The sequence below is a fragment of the Aspergillus ruber genome, assembly GCF_000600275.1.
Source record: "Aspergillus ruber CBS 135680 unplaced genomic scaffold scaffold00026, whole genome shotgun sequence".
Taxonomy (NCBI): Eukaryota; Fungi; Ascomycota; class Eurotiomycetes; order Eurotiales; family Aspergillaceae; genus Aspergillus; species Aspergillus ruber.
Genome location: NW_024467322.1, coordinates 230974 through 245810, shown reverse-complemented (window position 1 = coordinate 245810; position 14837 = coordinate 230974). Strand labels below are relative to the sequence as shown.

General features: G+C 45.9%; 6 protein-coding genes across 6 annotated transcripts; 3 read left to right on the top strand and 3 right to left on the bottom strand.

The window, feature by feature from the left end:
• Nucleotides 1-765: 765 nt before the first annotated feature.
• Nucleotides 766-2847, bottom strand: EURHEDRAFT_415335 (cytochrome P450). The gene is made up of 4 exons (XM_040782663.1): nucleotides 2293-2847; nucleotides 1457-2214; nucleotides 1287-1405; nucleotides 766-1216 (listed from the first exon to the last, which is right to left on the bottom strand). The coding sequence occupies exons 1-4, from the start codon at nucleotides 2659-2661 to the stop codon at nucleotides 906-908; spliced, it is 1557 nt and encodes a 518-aa protein (XP_040636257.1). The 5' UTR covers nucleotides 2662-2847; the 3' UTR covers nucleotides 766-905.
• A 2225-nt stretch (nucleotides 2848-5072) lies between these two features.
• On the top strand, nucleotides 5073-7261 carry EURHEDRAFT_462134 (glycerol-3-phosphate dehydrogenase GUT2; the record flags this gene model as incomplete). Its single annotated transcript, XM_040784780.1, has 3 exons — nucleotides 5073-5506; nucleotides 5580-5839; nucleotides 5901-7261. The coding sequence occupies 3 exons, from the start codon at nucleotides 5073-5075 to the stop codon at nucleotides 7259-7261; spliced, it is 2055 nt and encodes a 684-aa protein (XP_040636256.1).
• A 2509-nt stretch (nucleotides 7262-9770) lies between these two features.
• Nucleotides 9771-10589, bottom strand: EURHEDRAFT_185714 (uncharacterized protein). Its single transcript, XM_040777893.1, has one exon. It carries the CDS (start codon nucleotides 10438-10440, stop codon nucleotides 9859-9861), a length of 582 nt encoding a protein of 193 aa, XP_040636255.1. The 5' UTR covers nucleotides 10441-10589; the 3' UTR covers nucleotides 9771-9858.
• Nucleotides 10034-10911, bottom strand: EURHEDRAFT_415332 (uncharacterized protein). Its single transcript, XM_040782662.1, has one exon. It carries the CDS (start codon nucleotides 10770-10772, stop codon nucleotides 10488-10490), a length of 285 nt encoding a protein of 94 aa, XP_040636254.1. The 5' UTR covers nucleotides 10773-10911; the 3' UTR covers nucleotides 10034-10487.
• A 1683-nt stretch (nucleotides 10912-12594) lies between these two features.
• Nucleotides 12595-13721, top strand: EURHEDRAFT_415329 (putative DUF814 domain protein). Its single transcript, XM_040782661.1, has 4 exons — nucleotides 12595-12688; nucleotides 12774-12813; nucleotides 12943-13070; nucleotides 13146-13721. Exons 1-4 carry the CDS (start codon nucleotides 12616-12618, stop codon nucleotides 13544-13546), a joined length of 642 nt encoding a protein of 213 aa, XP_040636253.1. The 5' UTR covers nucleotides 12595-12615; the 3' UTR covers nucleotides 13547-13721.
• Nucleotides 13693-14827, top strand: EURHEDRAFT_185655 (putative Golgi matrix protein). The gene is made up of 4 exons (XM_040777892.1): nucleotides 13693-14002; nucleotides 14072-14208; nucleotides 14274-14694; nucleotides 14772-14827. Coding segments are annotated over exons 1-4 (570 nt in total). The 5' UTR covers nucleotides 13693-13992; the 3' UTR covers nucleotides 14774-14827.
• The last annotated feature ends 10 nt before the right edge of the window (nucleotides 14828-14837 follow it).

Here is a 14837-nt window from a genome sequence, read left to right as displayed (position 1 = left end):
AAAAAAAAGAAAGAAAAAGAGGAATTTAAGTAAATTTAAAATATATAAAACATAAAATAAGCGTTGATTCCACTCTTTTTCATTTGGGAAACATAACTAGGGCATCGGCACAATCTCTTTCTGCCCGGTCTTGTAAAACTACAGACGAAGCCACTCTAGATTCAAGGCTCATACTTTCCCTTACCCATGGATACTCGGTATTTCCTCCATCTCCCCTAGACTCTGTTTGGGCGTCAATTCAAAGTTCTAGCGACCACTGATAGAAAACGGATCATTGATGGCGACAACGAGTGTTCCGTGCAAGAATGTAGTTGTGTTCAGTGTACCAACATTGCCACCATAAAGTCCACTCCAAGGCCGTTACTCCGAGGCTTGGTATATAGGAAATGAATATCATAACGCATATCATAACGGATCTCTTAGAGTGGTCAACATATCTCTGCTACTCTGGAACACTCGATAACAGGGCCCGCAATCCACATCCTCAACAAGGGTATCATGATCTCTCTCTGGTCAAGTAGACACTAACCTGATGATACGTTTTGTAAAAGATAGCACACATCTCAAGCGGTTGTTTAACCTGGAATACTTTCCGGGAAACGTTATTCGCGAGTGCAAATGGTTATGGCGGCCAGAAAGATCGAGCAAGTATACTCTACTATACTCTAATATATTCCAATCCGAGGCGTCTCTCCTTAACTGTAAGGAGGTGCAATGAGTTACACCCCACCACAATGCAAATCATCCGGGGTTAATTTTGGAACTGACCAGTTATATAAACACAGTAATTTGGTCCAGGCCCATAGGCCTAGTCATTCAGCATTACATTTCTCATGACATATATTTATATAGTATATTGTCTTTGGCATGCTTCGCCTAAGATAATCTCTAACGTTTCAACATCTTTACGTACGTGCCAGGCCTATCCGAAGCGCTTCCTCGTCCCTCGGAACAAATTTGACCTTGTACTTCTTAGGAATCGCAACCAAGCTAGTAGGATCCGAGTTGCCATAGACAGGGTGCCATTCAGCGTCGTCATATGGTTGAATCCGGAAGCTTCCGAGCGTTCGCATGAAAACCAAGTACAGTTCACGGTTGGCGAGCAGCGAGCCTGCGCACATGCGATATCCCATCCCATAAGTGAACATTGGTGCATCAGGCTGCTCAAACCATCTTTCCGGCCTGAATTCCTCGGGGTCGCTCCAGACTTCGGGATCTATAAATTGTATTAGCATCTCCTCATTCATGTCCAGAATTCAGACCCTGAAAAGTGGAGCATAACTAACCCATATTACACGCCCACGAATTTAGGAAAAAGACGGTACCCTTTGGAATTACAACACCCTCATATGTAATCTCCCTGATGGAGGTTCGGGGAAGCGCAAGACGAAGGACCGTGTAGTATCTTTGGAATCCCGTTAGCTTGGGATTTGGTGTACAAAAAGCGACAATTTACCTCAGGCATTCTCTGACAAGGGCTGCAACATATGCGCACTTCTGATCATCTTCAGCGTCACAAATGGGCTGTCCATTTCTATGTAACTTCTGAATTTCCTTAATGGCTTTCTCCTGAATGTCGGGACGGTGAGAAAGTAGACAGATACTCCAGGCGACGAGAGTGGTAACCGTGTCAAGGCCACCGGAAAGCATGGTCAAGCTTATGGAGGTGAGCTCTTCAGAGTTCAGTTTCGCTTCTTTGTCCAAGATGACATTGGCCTGGATGCAGGGTTTGTGGGTTCCCTTCTCCATTCGATCGTCCAATTGTCGGTTAAGACCAGTAAGGTACTTGTCCCGGCGGTCTCGCATTTCCTTGGCCTTCTTGGAATTCGTATTGAAAGGGTTCAACCGCAGAAGAGGTATGTAATCCTGCAAATTGCCGGTGGTGCTTCTGAATTTGCTGATCTCTTCCTCGACGTGGGTGATCTCGTCAAAGAGATCCTCCTCCTGTGATGCTACTCGCACACCCCAGTTGAGCGTCAAGGCCAAGCTTAAACTGAGCCGTTGGATCATAGCCATAGGGTCGACAGGAGTACTTCCGCCATTTCCGTATTTGAGCAGCTCTTCGACGAATGACTTTGTTTCAACATCCAAATGCTGAACATAGCTATCCACGGATGGCCGGTTAAGAGCCGACGCGGCGCCTTTTCTGCGTCTCTTCAAGGACTCGCTGTACGGAGATGTACCAATGGTTGTGCCAGAAGTATTAGAGACAATCTGGGTTTATAATTGCTGAGTCTGCCAGATCTAATGATACAAAACATGAAGGACGAGAACGAGGGATGGGAGGCTCACTTTGTGGAACGTATAAAACTCGGGCCTTGAACTGAGTGCTTGTGCATTCTGCCCAAAAATTACCTTGGCAGCGGCAGCTGAGTTTATAACAAGAACGGGAACATTTCCCAGCTGGATCTGATAGACAGGACCGTAGGTTTTAGACCAAATACGGTATTGCTCGGCAGCATTTTTGCGGATCTGGACAAGGTTGCCAATCAAGGGCAAGCCACGGGGGCCTTCTATTCCTTTGACACGGGCAGATGCGCGGACGAACTCATTGAAGATGACATAGAGAACAGGAACGAGAGCGATAGCTAGTCCCGATGATTGCAGGGGGGACTGACTGATATTGGACAACAAAGAGGATAGAGCGGCCGCTATCGCCATGGTGTTTTATTTCGTCAAGTGAGTGTTCTGGGATAGATGGCATTTTGTCTTTAACACACAGTGGCATCGGCCGTTCCCTTATAGAGCACCAGTGGGTGGTCTGCATTTTCGCTTGTTCTCTACGAGAGGAACATTTCCGTCCCCTCGAAGCTCACCCGGAGAGTAGAGGCATTGGATCAATTCCCCGCATGATGACTAGCCAGGGACAAAATTGGCTTCCCCAGCGGTAGGCGAGCAAATGTCCATTCTCTCATTCGCTGCCATGGGTGGTGTAACTGTAGCTGTAACAGCCGATGAGATTCCGCACTCGGAATTCTTCCGCAACCCCGGATCTCTGGCAGAACTGGATTCCGCTCTCGAAGCCTATACATATCTTGAGGTGATGTATTTTTTTTTTTTCACCTTGAATCGAAGATTATGGAGCCTGCGGCAATTTGCATTCAAACAGCCCGTCAGACCTATTAAACCCTTTGCAGTGCCAACGTTCCCTATATCTCGACTATGTATACGCAATCAGCGAGCAAACAGCTCCAACATATCTTGGTATGAATTGTGATAGCCGACTGGGTGCCTAGTCAAAGTACTAAAGAGGTATAGATAAGCAAGGAAAGTTCGATTCTTTACTGTCCATATCAAAGACCAAACTCATAACCAATCAGGGCCTATCCAGTGCCTTGGTGACAGTACAGGCAACAGTGGGCAATGAACGATCAGGGCTTAAGTACAATATCGTTAGGGCTATTTTGTCCAGAACTTTCTGCATTTATCTATCAATAACATCAATGCATTCAATTAGATAAAAGGGTTACTATGGCAGATAAAACTGCTTCTTCGTGCCCAATGCTCGTTTCATCGACCGAAGTTCGGAGACTGATGTACACCACGTGACGGCGATCTACCCCACCGCCCAGATTGAGATGTTCAGGTGATATTTTTCTTTTTTGTGCTGTGGCCCAGGAGAGATTCTAGATCACCAGTCCATTTAGGGGTCAGGGGTTTCTAGAAGAAATTCTCCATTTGTTATCATTAACGGTAATAATTCTAAGAGCAGAAATCCAAAGTTGATTTATTGCGGCGACAAGCCAGACAGTGCATTATTATCATTCTACATGATTATTAACTTGGGACAAATTTAGATAGGAAAAAACAAGTGTTCAGTGGGTTATGACTGCATTTCCTCGTCATCCGCTGAATCCGGATTGCAATTGGCAGTGGGCCTTGGCATTGTCAGTCTTCATAGCTTATGAAGGAGAATAATGATAATAATGTTTGTTATCGGCGAATACACATTACGCCATGTATCCGCAACTGGTGGGCCGAGCCAGACAACTGGAAGACCTCAGTAGAGTACTCGTAAAAGTAGAATAATAGTGAACTTAACATCTCGATAGATTGTACAAAGTGAGAAGGAAAAAAAAAATAGCTATATCATGCAGAGTATTGCAGCGCTATGGAGTTGTAGTACATACTCTTACGAGGCTAGATATGCTCGATACATACCGCAAGACAAAAAAGGGACTATCTTTAAATAGGTTGGGGGGAAAGAATGGTACAGGTGACCTCGTCTACTGTTCATGTGACCATCCACGGGATGCGAATTAAACTCACCGCCTGCCCAGACTGAGCTGACCAGAAAATCTCTGCGTGTCACATGGCGGCCCAGCTCCGGAGTTCGGGAGCCATGTCCGACCATCTGGAGGGCCCTCCAGCGCCCACGCCGGGGGCTGCCGAGGCCCTGATTGGTGGGATTCCGCAAGCGATACCGTCATGGTGACCCGCCCCCAATGGAGTCCCCGATGACGCTATGGACAATCCCAACAGGGAAGTCCAATATTACCGGGCAGGCTGTTGTTACGGAGAATGTACCTGGCCAAGGAAGAATACGAAGAAGAAGTCAGGATGGAATGGAAAAAGAAGAAAAGATCTACTGGAACCTGTTTTTTCTTTTTTCCTTCTATTCTCCCACCCTACGTATAATAATACTTACTGTACTTCCTGCCGTGTTGCTTGCTGTACTAGTTAGTATTCTCAAACTGTACAGCTAATCCTCCCTCGATTCCTGGGTCATTCACTCCCAACACCCTTCCTTCTCTCCTTCCCTCCACCAACCCCCTTCCTACTTCCGCTATTATCTTTTCCCTCCTTCCTCCTTCCTCGCTTATTTGCTCTACACAAATTGCAACCCACCTCATTGATTTGCACCGGTTGCTCCTCTCGACTTGACACGTCTATTCTTTTCCCACCCTCCCCACTCAACCAAGACTGCAGGTCAATTCAGGATACCGTGGCCTCCGTCACTGTCCTTAAACTTTCCTCCGAAACAAACATTGACGTGCTGTAAAAAAGAATAGTCCTATCGCTGAATTGAGTCCATTGACTCTCCAGAAACCCCTCCCAAGGCCAGATTCACCATGACTTCGCGCTTTTCTCGCAGACTCGTGAAACCCCTCCTTTACACCTCGGCTGCTGCGGCAGCAGGTGCTGGTGTTCTATACATTTCCTATCGCCCTCGCAATATTCCTGGATTGGAAGCTCCCGCAGTGCCGCCGCCGGGTTACCGTGAAGGAAAACTAATTCCGCCTAGTTTCCCTGTGATCAAGTCCCGCTTGGAGCAGATTGAAGAACTTAAGCGCCATTCGAGCAATGATAACGATTACGACCTCCTTGTCATCGGTGGTGGTGCCACAGGATCCGGTATTGCTCTCGATGCTGTAACTCGAGGATTGAAGGTGGCCATTGTCGAAAGAGATGACTTCAGTGCCGGTACCAGTAGCAAGAGTACAAAACTTGTGCACGGTGGTGTCCGTTATCTAGAAAAGGCTGTTTGGGAATTGGATTATAACCAGTGAGTAGTCTGTCTTTACAGCACCTTTTTGAAAGGGAAAAAGATGCTGATACTTGCATTTCCTGTCATACAGATACAAACTCGTTAAGGAGGCCTTAAGAGAACGGAAATACTTCTTGAACACCGCTCCCCACCTTTCGAATTGGCTCCCGATTATGGTCCCCGTGCAAAAGTGGTGGCAAGCACCGTATTTCTGGGCCGGTACCAAATTCTATGACTACCTGGCCGGTTCGGAAGGTATTGAAAGCTCTTACTTCCTCACCAAGAGTAAAGCGATTGATGCATTTCCCATGTTGAGAAGAGACAGTGCGATTGGTGCCATGGTCTACTACGGTATGCACTCAGTCTGGTTTTTCTTAATGTCTACCAAGTTACTAATATGTTCGTCGCATAGATGGTGCTCACAATGATTCACGCATGAACGTCTCTCTCGCCATGACGGCTGCGCTGTACGGTAGTACTGTTGTCAACCACATGCAGGTCACTGGTTTGACCAAGGACGCGTCTGGTAAATTGAATGGTGCTCGCGTCAAAGATGTCATTCCCGGAAAGAGTGGCCCAGAGGCTGAAGAATTCACCGTTAGGGCCAAGGGCATCATAAACGCAACTGGCCCCTTCAGTGATTCCATCAGAAACATGGACGAGCCTGGTATCAAGGAGATTGTGGCTCCCAGCTCTGGTGTCCACGTCATCCTTCCTGGATACTACAGCCCTGCTGATATGGGTTTGATTGACCCGTCTACATCGGATGGTCGTGTTATCTTCTTCCTTCCCTGGCAAGGAAATACCATTGCCGGTACGACCGACCAACCCACAGAGATCACACCTCATCCTGAACCATCGGAACATGATATCAACTGGATTCTCAACGAGATCCGTGGATACTTGGCTCCTGATATCAATGTTGAGCGGAGCGATGTCCTCGCCGCATGGTCCGGAATTCGTCCCTTGGTTCGCGACCCCAAGGTGAAGAGCTCGGAAGCATTAGTTCGTAACCATCTCATCACTGTCTCTCCCTCAGGTCTGTTGACCTGTGCTGGTGGAAAGTGGACTACTTACCGTCAGATGGCCGAAGAAGCGGTAGATGAAGCGATCGATGTGTTCGGCCTCAAACCCCGTCACATGTCAGATGTTCCTGATATCAGTGGTGTTGGAGGCAGTGGCCTCGTTTCGGACGGTGCGGTTCTCGATGGATCTTGCCAAACCCACCAGGTCCGTCTTATTGGTGCACACGGTTTCTCCAAGACTCTCTTCATCAACCTGATTCAACACTTCGGACTTGAAACCGACGTGGCCAAGCATCTCACAGAGTCCTACGGTGACCGTGCTTGGCAAGTTGCGGCCCTGTCATCCCCTACTGAGAACCGTTTCCCCGTTCGGGGCAAGCGCATTTCCGCATTGTATCCCTTCATTGACGGCGAAATCCGCTACGCCGTCCGCCATGAATATGCTCAGACCGCCGTTGACGTTCTTGCTCGTCGGACTCGCTTGGCATTCCTGAACGCCGAGGCAGCCCTCGAATCGCTTCCCAATGTGATTGATGTGATGGGTGAAGAGCTGAAGTGGGATTCTCGCCGAAAGGACGTTGAATTTAAGGAATCAGTCCACTTTCTTTCTTCAATGGGTCTTCCCAAGACTTTCCTTGACATGTCTAGAAACGATGTCGAAGGCGGTAAGGTCAAGGATGTCGAGATTGCTGAGCGAAAGACATTCTCCAGAACTGGTGAGTATTCTCTATTGTCCTTGTCTGAATAATCGGCTAACATATCCAGAACCCCCGGCGGACATGTTGGAACCTGATGTGCAACTGAGCATCGCAGGCCCTAAAGCGGCAGTTTCCCAAGAGACAACCCCAGAGTCGCCCAAAGGAATTAACCCTGAATCCCCAGCAAACAAATAGATGTGCTATAGAATGATCTCTGTATAAATAATCCAACTTGTATTATCTCCAGTTTCGTTTATTCCATGTTTGTCTAATTTTCTTGGGGTTTTGTAGAGTTTGGCCTGACTGCAAGGAATTGGAGAACAAGACAAGGAGTCTACCCGCTTCTGGGGCAGTCGATGTTATTCCTCCAGACAAGTGTGATTGCCCGGGCCACCTCCCCTATGACTTTTTCTTGCCCCTTGCCTCGCTTCCTTCATCGCCATTACGAACATACAACAGGTCCATTGATAATAAGCATCCAGAACATATCTCTTCTGTCTTCCGTCCCCCCAAATTAGCTCCCTCTGCTTTTGTAAACACTGCTATATCCACAATGGCTAAGACATTGCATTCGACATTTGAGTCGAAGCCTAGTCGAGAAATTTACTTGTCAGAAAATACGCAGAATCCCTTTGGAAGTGAAAATGGCGCTGCTGTGAAATACAAAATCATGACCTGGCGGTGAATCTTATGAATCTTACAGCATACATCTTGAATTCATTGTCAATTAAGTTTAAGTCTTAACACTGGGATGGAACCTTCTCTGCTAAACAAAGTTACATAGTTGGGGCGAGTAAATCCGATTTCTACTAGTCATGATTGCAGAAACTACATCTCTAGTGATTCACTTTTCAGAGCACTTGCAACGCTTGAAATTCAACCATAGAATGATTTCCTTGTTCCAAGCAACGAGCCTTTGCTAGTAATTGTCAGAGGAGTCTTTGTTATCATTGGAATTGGTATCCTTACGACGTACACTGGACTCATCATTGGCCAGGTGAAATGTTGGCTTGTGCATATTCATACCATGGCCGACGCCGGCTAGATACTTTTGGGAGATGCTGGGTGCAAGATCATGGGCATGTCACGGCTTACCTTTTTCATCTTCGGCATGGGCAGTCATATCCTGGCATTTTCGGAACGTTTTGCTTGATCATTCTGCGTGTGCAGTTGCGTTTTCGCTTACTGGCCTGGTTATCTCATTTGCCCTAATATTCTCTCACCGGCCTGAGATCTTTCACCGGTCAATTTTATCAGCATAGTCGCAATTGACACTAAATCACACCCCTCTTTTTCACGGTTACCCTCTCTCCCCCCCTTCCCCTCTACATCCGGCACGAAATCTTCCTGGCAATCGCGAATATCATCTTTGCATATGCCTGGCATGTTGCGTTCTTCACGTCCTTCTCGGAGTTGAAGGATCTCAGATACTATCCGAAACCACTGGCGCTGTTGCAAATCAGCGAGACGTTGCTTTACAGTCAGCGCTATAGTAACATGTGTATTTGTTGATTCGGAAGTCGCTCCCTCAGCGCTCAATTCTGCTGGTCCACTTGTTAAGAAGGTCGCCTAATTGCCATCCCAACAGTGTTACTAACAAATTATTTGGAAGAGGACAAATTGTAATTGGGGACACCATCAACGCTCAAAACGCCGCGAATTTCACCTACATCCACTCATGCAAGGGCACCCATGAGATGTATGCTAGATCCCTCCTGGCAAGGTTATGTGGGCCTGTATGTGCGGTGTCATTGGGGCCACATCTTAGTGTTTTGCAAAGTATACCAATATTCAATGATATCCTGGTTTTTGCACTATGTGGTAACCCCAACTCCCGTGTTGAGGTTGACCAATAGGGATACGTGGTCTATAAGGGACTAGCATTTCTTGCACACAGAGTCCTCTCTTTGCCAGTTGGTGTTTGTTCGCTCAGTATGACTTGTGGTGATTGTAGCCATCTCTGATGTCCTCGCAGACATATAGTACTCTTGGCCAAAAAGTGGCTAGTTGAGAAGCAGTTCGTGTTTGGTCTTTATTCGTCCATCGCGTTCCTGACCATTTGAAGGCTGGCATTAGAGGCGACGCGTTTTCGTGTTTGACTAATGTTTAACCGCAGGCGTCTGGATACTGCATCATGACTGTTGTCAATCTTCTACTGAACGAGGGAGAAGAACAGAGTTTCGAGGAGCTCGGAATTGGTGGCATAATTCGATTTCTTTCTCTCTCTCCTGTTATTTTGCGACCTGCTAGAATAGGGTAGATGCAGAGCGTTTAATACTGTACTTTGATACCTTTCTTAGTCATCATACTGGGCTTTAGCATCTTAGATGGAACCGCGGAACCCGACGGGCGGCTGCAGATGGACCCTTCTTGCTGTCATCCAACACATACCGATGTGGATGCTGTACTATGAACAATCCCAAGGAATGAGTCTTCAAGACAGGGAAATTGGAGAAAATGAAGTAACTCATATTCTAGGGGTTTCGCAGTATTCAACATAATAACAGGACAAAATGAAAACCAATAAGGGCGACTATATTATTCTTTACTATTCATATACAGTATATAATATATGCTTCATATGGAAAACAACCCAATGCAATCAAATGCATTCAACTCATGCAGCGCTGCTGCATACCACTTGCGCTCACGACTCCAATGATTCCCATCTGTACACGTAGTCGGCCAGCGAAGAAGGGAGTATGAAACGTGGGAAAGCGCGCAACAAAGAATCGAAATAAATGATAAACGAAAACAACCAATCAGTTCGACCAAAAAACTCCTGCTGCAATGCAATAATTGTGTCCTCTCCAGGTCTGGATTTTTTTTTTTTTTTTTTTTTTTTTTCTCTCCTCTTTCTTTCCCTTCGCCCTCTCCGTTCTCCTTTCAGGTGCGATGGCGGTGGTTGATGTGGCAGGTAACTAACAGTCAACATTATGTTGATATTCTTATATGTGTTTTCTGTGCGTCGTTGACAGCCCCCCGACATGAGAACACCACTGAATGGCTGGTATGTTTTCCGAGTTGAATCTCCTTGGATAGCACATATAGTCCTCCTTTTCTTTTTTCCACAGCCCGTACATTTCAGAATTCGCACGCCGCTACAGTACACAAGGCTAGTCGGATTGTTTTGCAGCGCGGCGGAGAAAGTTGGGGCGTGCGGTTCCGTAAAGGAAAAAAGAGAGTGAACGAAAAAAAAAAAAAGGAAAGAGAAAAGAAAAACCATCATAAGCCTGAGAAAAATTTAAACCATTATCCATATAAGTATCCAATAGGTTATGTTTTCGAGGTTTGACGATAATTGTTCCAAAACCGTTCTGTGGCTTTTTGAGCGATTTTCTGGGCGACTGGCGAGTCGTTGAATTTGGACCGTCGGTAGAAATTGAATAGAGCAAACTCGTCACCTGAGAGCACATAACTGTCCGGTTGAGCTTCAAGTTTGCGTCTTAAATCGGCAATGGCTGTTTCGAGCACCTCGTTGGTTTTTGGTTCAATATGACCGTCTGCGCTATCGCGGGCAATCTCAAGAGCTTTGCGAACTTCCGGTGATGTTGAGCCCATTCTGGCATATATATATATATATATGGGTGTATGTGTATTCTTCTTCTGGGGTTTTTTTTCCTTTTGGTCTTTGGTCGCAAAGTACGTAATTGAGAAAATGGAAGAGAGAAATAAAAGGCGTGGGATACGAGAGGCAGAGAAATGGAAAGAAAAGAAACAAGAGAACAAAAAAAACGGGGCGTTGTTCTCTTTAAAAAGGGCAATCATGCCATCGGAAACTCTGTCAACGTTCGGCTACTTTTTTTTTTTTTTTTTTTTTTTTTGTTAACCTTTTCTGTAAATTAATATGGAAAGGTGTGGAGCAGGGGGGAGGGAAAAAATAACAAGTCGTGGATCGAGTCTAATGCAGTGACGTTGTCCGCTGTACGCCATAACCTGAACAGAGCTAATCATTTCTTAATTCAATAGTAGTATATTAATACTGAGCAGTGGTACTCCGTTCATTATCCAGAACCCTCATATAAAGAATAGCAGTCAGGATACAGAACAGGAGCCGAAGGGGAAATTTCCGAGAAACACTCCGGGGAAAACCTTTTTTGATAAACTTTTTTTTTCTCCGAGAGTTTATCATGTGCTTTTGTCTTAAGATTAATTTCTGATTGATAGCTTATTTTGTTTCTTCATTCTCAGATACAACTGTACTATGCACAATGACTACAATATTCTTCTTCATCATGAATAATTATAGTCATGACCGTGTATTTATTTTCGTAGCCCATGTGGCAGGTGGAGTTCTGGAAACAAACGGGCTCTCCCGTTACGGCAGCCCTGGGCGCTTGGCATAACGGTTTTGTCTGCATAAAGAAAAGATCAGGAAAGAAGTTACCCCTGATTGGCGTTTCGGAACCGCGGCCCATGGATTCTGACGGATGTGGACCGTTTGGGAAAGAGACAAAAAAAAAAAACCAGGGAAAAAGAAACCGGCGCGTCAGATGAAACAAACGGTCTGAAGTTTATTGCTTGCCTACTACGGTTAGGCGCGGTAACGGCAGTCTGGTTCGGGATTAGTGCCGTGTAGGTTAATATTTCAGCCATTCACCCTTGCTTCTTGACTATATCTGGAAACCTCTCCGGCCACTGTTAATGGTCGCGATTCTTTATCATGAATCATGGGCTCTGCTATTGGATTAGTACTACAAAGTACGTACTCCGAACCCGGGTATCAAGAAGTACTTATGTCCATGTACGTGCGCATTGCATCCGATGCATATCAGTGGAGTATTTTTGGTTAACACAACTAGAAAGCTTCTAGACACATTCGTTAGTTGAAAGTGCCGAGATCAGCAAGTTCTTCGGATGAGTGCCCTCACTGAGTACGAGTCGTAATACATAGTCCCTGACTTTGAAGGCAGTGCTTTTCATGATAATGATTGGTAAGACGAGGAAGTGCGATAGTCGGGAGAGACGGCGCTATGTTACTATCACTACGAGGCAGTCCAGACCAATCATCGAGAGATAGGCATTATTTGTCTATTAAGAGCTGCTGATATGGGAAGGAAGAGGAACGGTTGGCTCGAAATCAAGAGTATATTTACATGAGCGCATTCTACGCGAATTAATATATGCATGGATATGATCGCGGGTCCCAGCCGGACAGAGCAATGATAATACCTCTCGGTTTGGAGTCGTATCAGAACTTTGATAGTTCTTTCATAGTGATTAATTCCATTGATGCAGTTAACGAGTTATCCTTTAGCTGGTATGACTAATCAAGATCCCGCGAAATCTGCCCCTCCCGCGAGATTGTGCATATCGATAAAGAATTGCCATATCTCTTCATTTCCCCTCCCCCTGGTAACACAACAAACAACAACAAAGTGCACCACGGAAGAGCGCCAGCAAAATGGTATACTATTTTACTTCCAAGGTGGTTCATCCCTCCGCTTTCATATACGTCGGCAAAGACAAGTACGAAAGTATGGACCGACCATTTTTTCATTTTCTCTCCAGCTTCGCAACCAAGCTCAAAGAGATCTGACCTGCTTTGTTCACTTGTCATAGATGAGGATTTGATAAAGCATGGGCTGGATAAGGACGTCTGGTAAATATATAGCATAGTCCCAAATTTCCCCTATCTATGAACTCGTCAATTGACTGCTGTCTCTTATTCCCACAGGGTTCGTTTCGCTCTCTCTACGCTTAATTACATGCCACTGATTGCTATCGCACAGTTCCATGTCGATAACTTGTCTAGCGCTCACATTTATCTACGCCTTCGCGACGGTGAAACTTGGGATAACATTCCCCAGAAACTTGTGGATGACTGCGCACAACTGACAAAAGCGAATTCTATCGAGGGTCCGTTATCCATAACCACTTAGCGCAGCCTTTCTTTCTCGAACACTACCAGATTAACTTGAGTAAACTGAACAGGAAACAAAAAGGATAACATCACCATCATCTATACACCATGGGCGAACCTCTATAAAGACGGATCCATGGAAAGCGGTCAGGTATCTTTCCACAACCCTAAGCGGGTTCGTAAGGTTTTCGTCAAGGAACGAGAAAATGCGATCGTCAATCGACTCAACAAGACCCGCGTCGAAAAGTTCCCCGACCTCCGCGCCGAGAAGGAAGAATACATGAAAATAAAACGGAAAGAGGAGCGCAAAGACAGAGAAGAACAAAAAGCCAGGGAAAAGCAGGAGAGGAGGGAACACGAGCAATTAAAGTGGCAAAAGGACCATGCGTACGATGACCTGATGACTGAGGAGAACATGGAGGCCAGTTGCAATCATGATCGCGATCCCGATTTCCTTGACGACTTTATGTAATTTCGATTTACAATTCATACCAAAAGCATCATCATTGTTATAACTCAGGAAAAGAGATAGGAAGGCGGTTAGTATATCAGGAGTGGGATATCTCTAGGATCAGTATCATCTTATAGTTGATGAGAAAACTTAATAAAGTCATGGACATGAACGTTGGCTCTTAGTCCAATGGGCCTGGAATTTTAATAACAAAAAATCCGCGTAAGGAGAACGCGGCCTGAATCATAGCCCAACTGAATTTCTGCCATAGTTTTTCAATATGGAGAATGCGGACGGGAAGCAACCAGCCACGCTAGTGATGTTGTTGACAGGCGGGAGAGTATTTCGTAACCATCGCCCGCCCATGACAACAGGAGCCGTTCCCGAATCCGAAACCCGACCCAATATCTTTCTCGACCGAGTGTGAAAAGGGCAAGAAGAAAAAACAGAAAGGAAAGAAAACAAACATGCCTGAAGGTATGGTAACTCCTTGATGTTTTGTACATCTCCCCGGCTAGCATTGTCATTAACCCGAGGCGGAAACAGGCGCGAAGTCGAAGAAGAACAGAAAGAACAAAGCTGCTGCGAAGGCAAAGGAAGAAGCAGAAGACCAGAATACAGAAAATGGACACCTAGAAGAGAATACAGAAAGACAATCTGATGACGAGGCACCGGCGTCGAATGTGGGTAGTTCCATTGAAAGCCATAGATGGTGGGAGGATTATACTAAAACTTGGGAAAGTCACAGGGTACGCCAGCTAATTCGATAAACGGGAATTTTGTCAACAACATAGCGACCGAAAAGACTGCGAGCAACGAAAACGATAGAGACGATGGCTCCGATGGAGAGTCTGCCGCTACGACCAAAAATGATACCCAGCAGCAGGCCAAAAGCGACGCTGAACCACCGGTGCTTGATGCACAATCCAAAGACCGTTTTGATGCGCTTGTGCGAGATCGCGATTCATTGCGGGCAGAGGTGACCGGTATGCGCAAGTCTCTGGAGGAAATACAATCCAAGCATCGGGCAGACATGGAAGCACTACAACAAAGGGTAGATGATGCCGAAAGTAAGAAGGGACAGGCAGAAACGCAATACCAGAAGTTACTGGAGAGGGTCAATACGATCAAGGCCCAACTAGGGGAAAGACTCAAGGAGGATGCTGTATGTTCTGACCATTTGGTGGTGGTGCTACTGATGATATTTGAACTAACCCTCTCTTCTTCTGGCTTTTCGCTTAGGAAGAAATCGCCCAGGCAAGGTCACAAATTGAAGATCTCGAGGAGCAGAACTCCAATCTCACAACTGAAT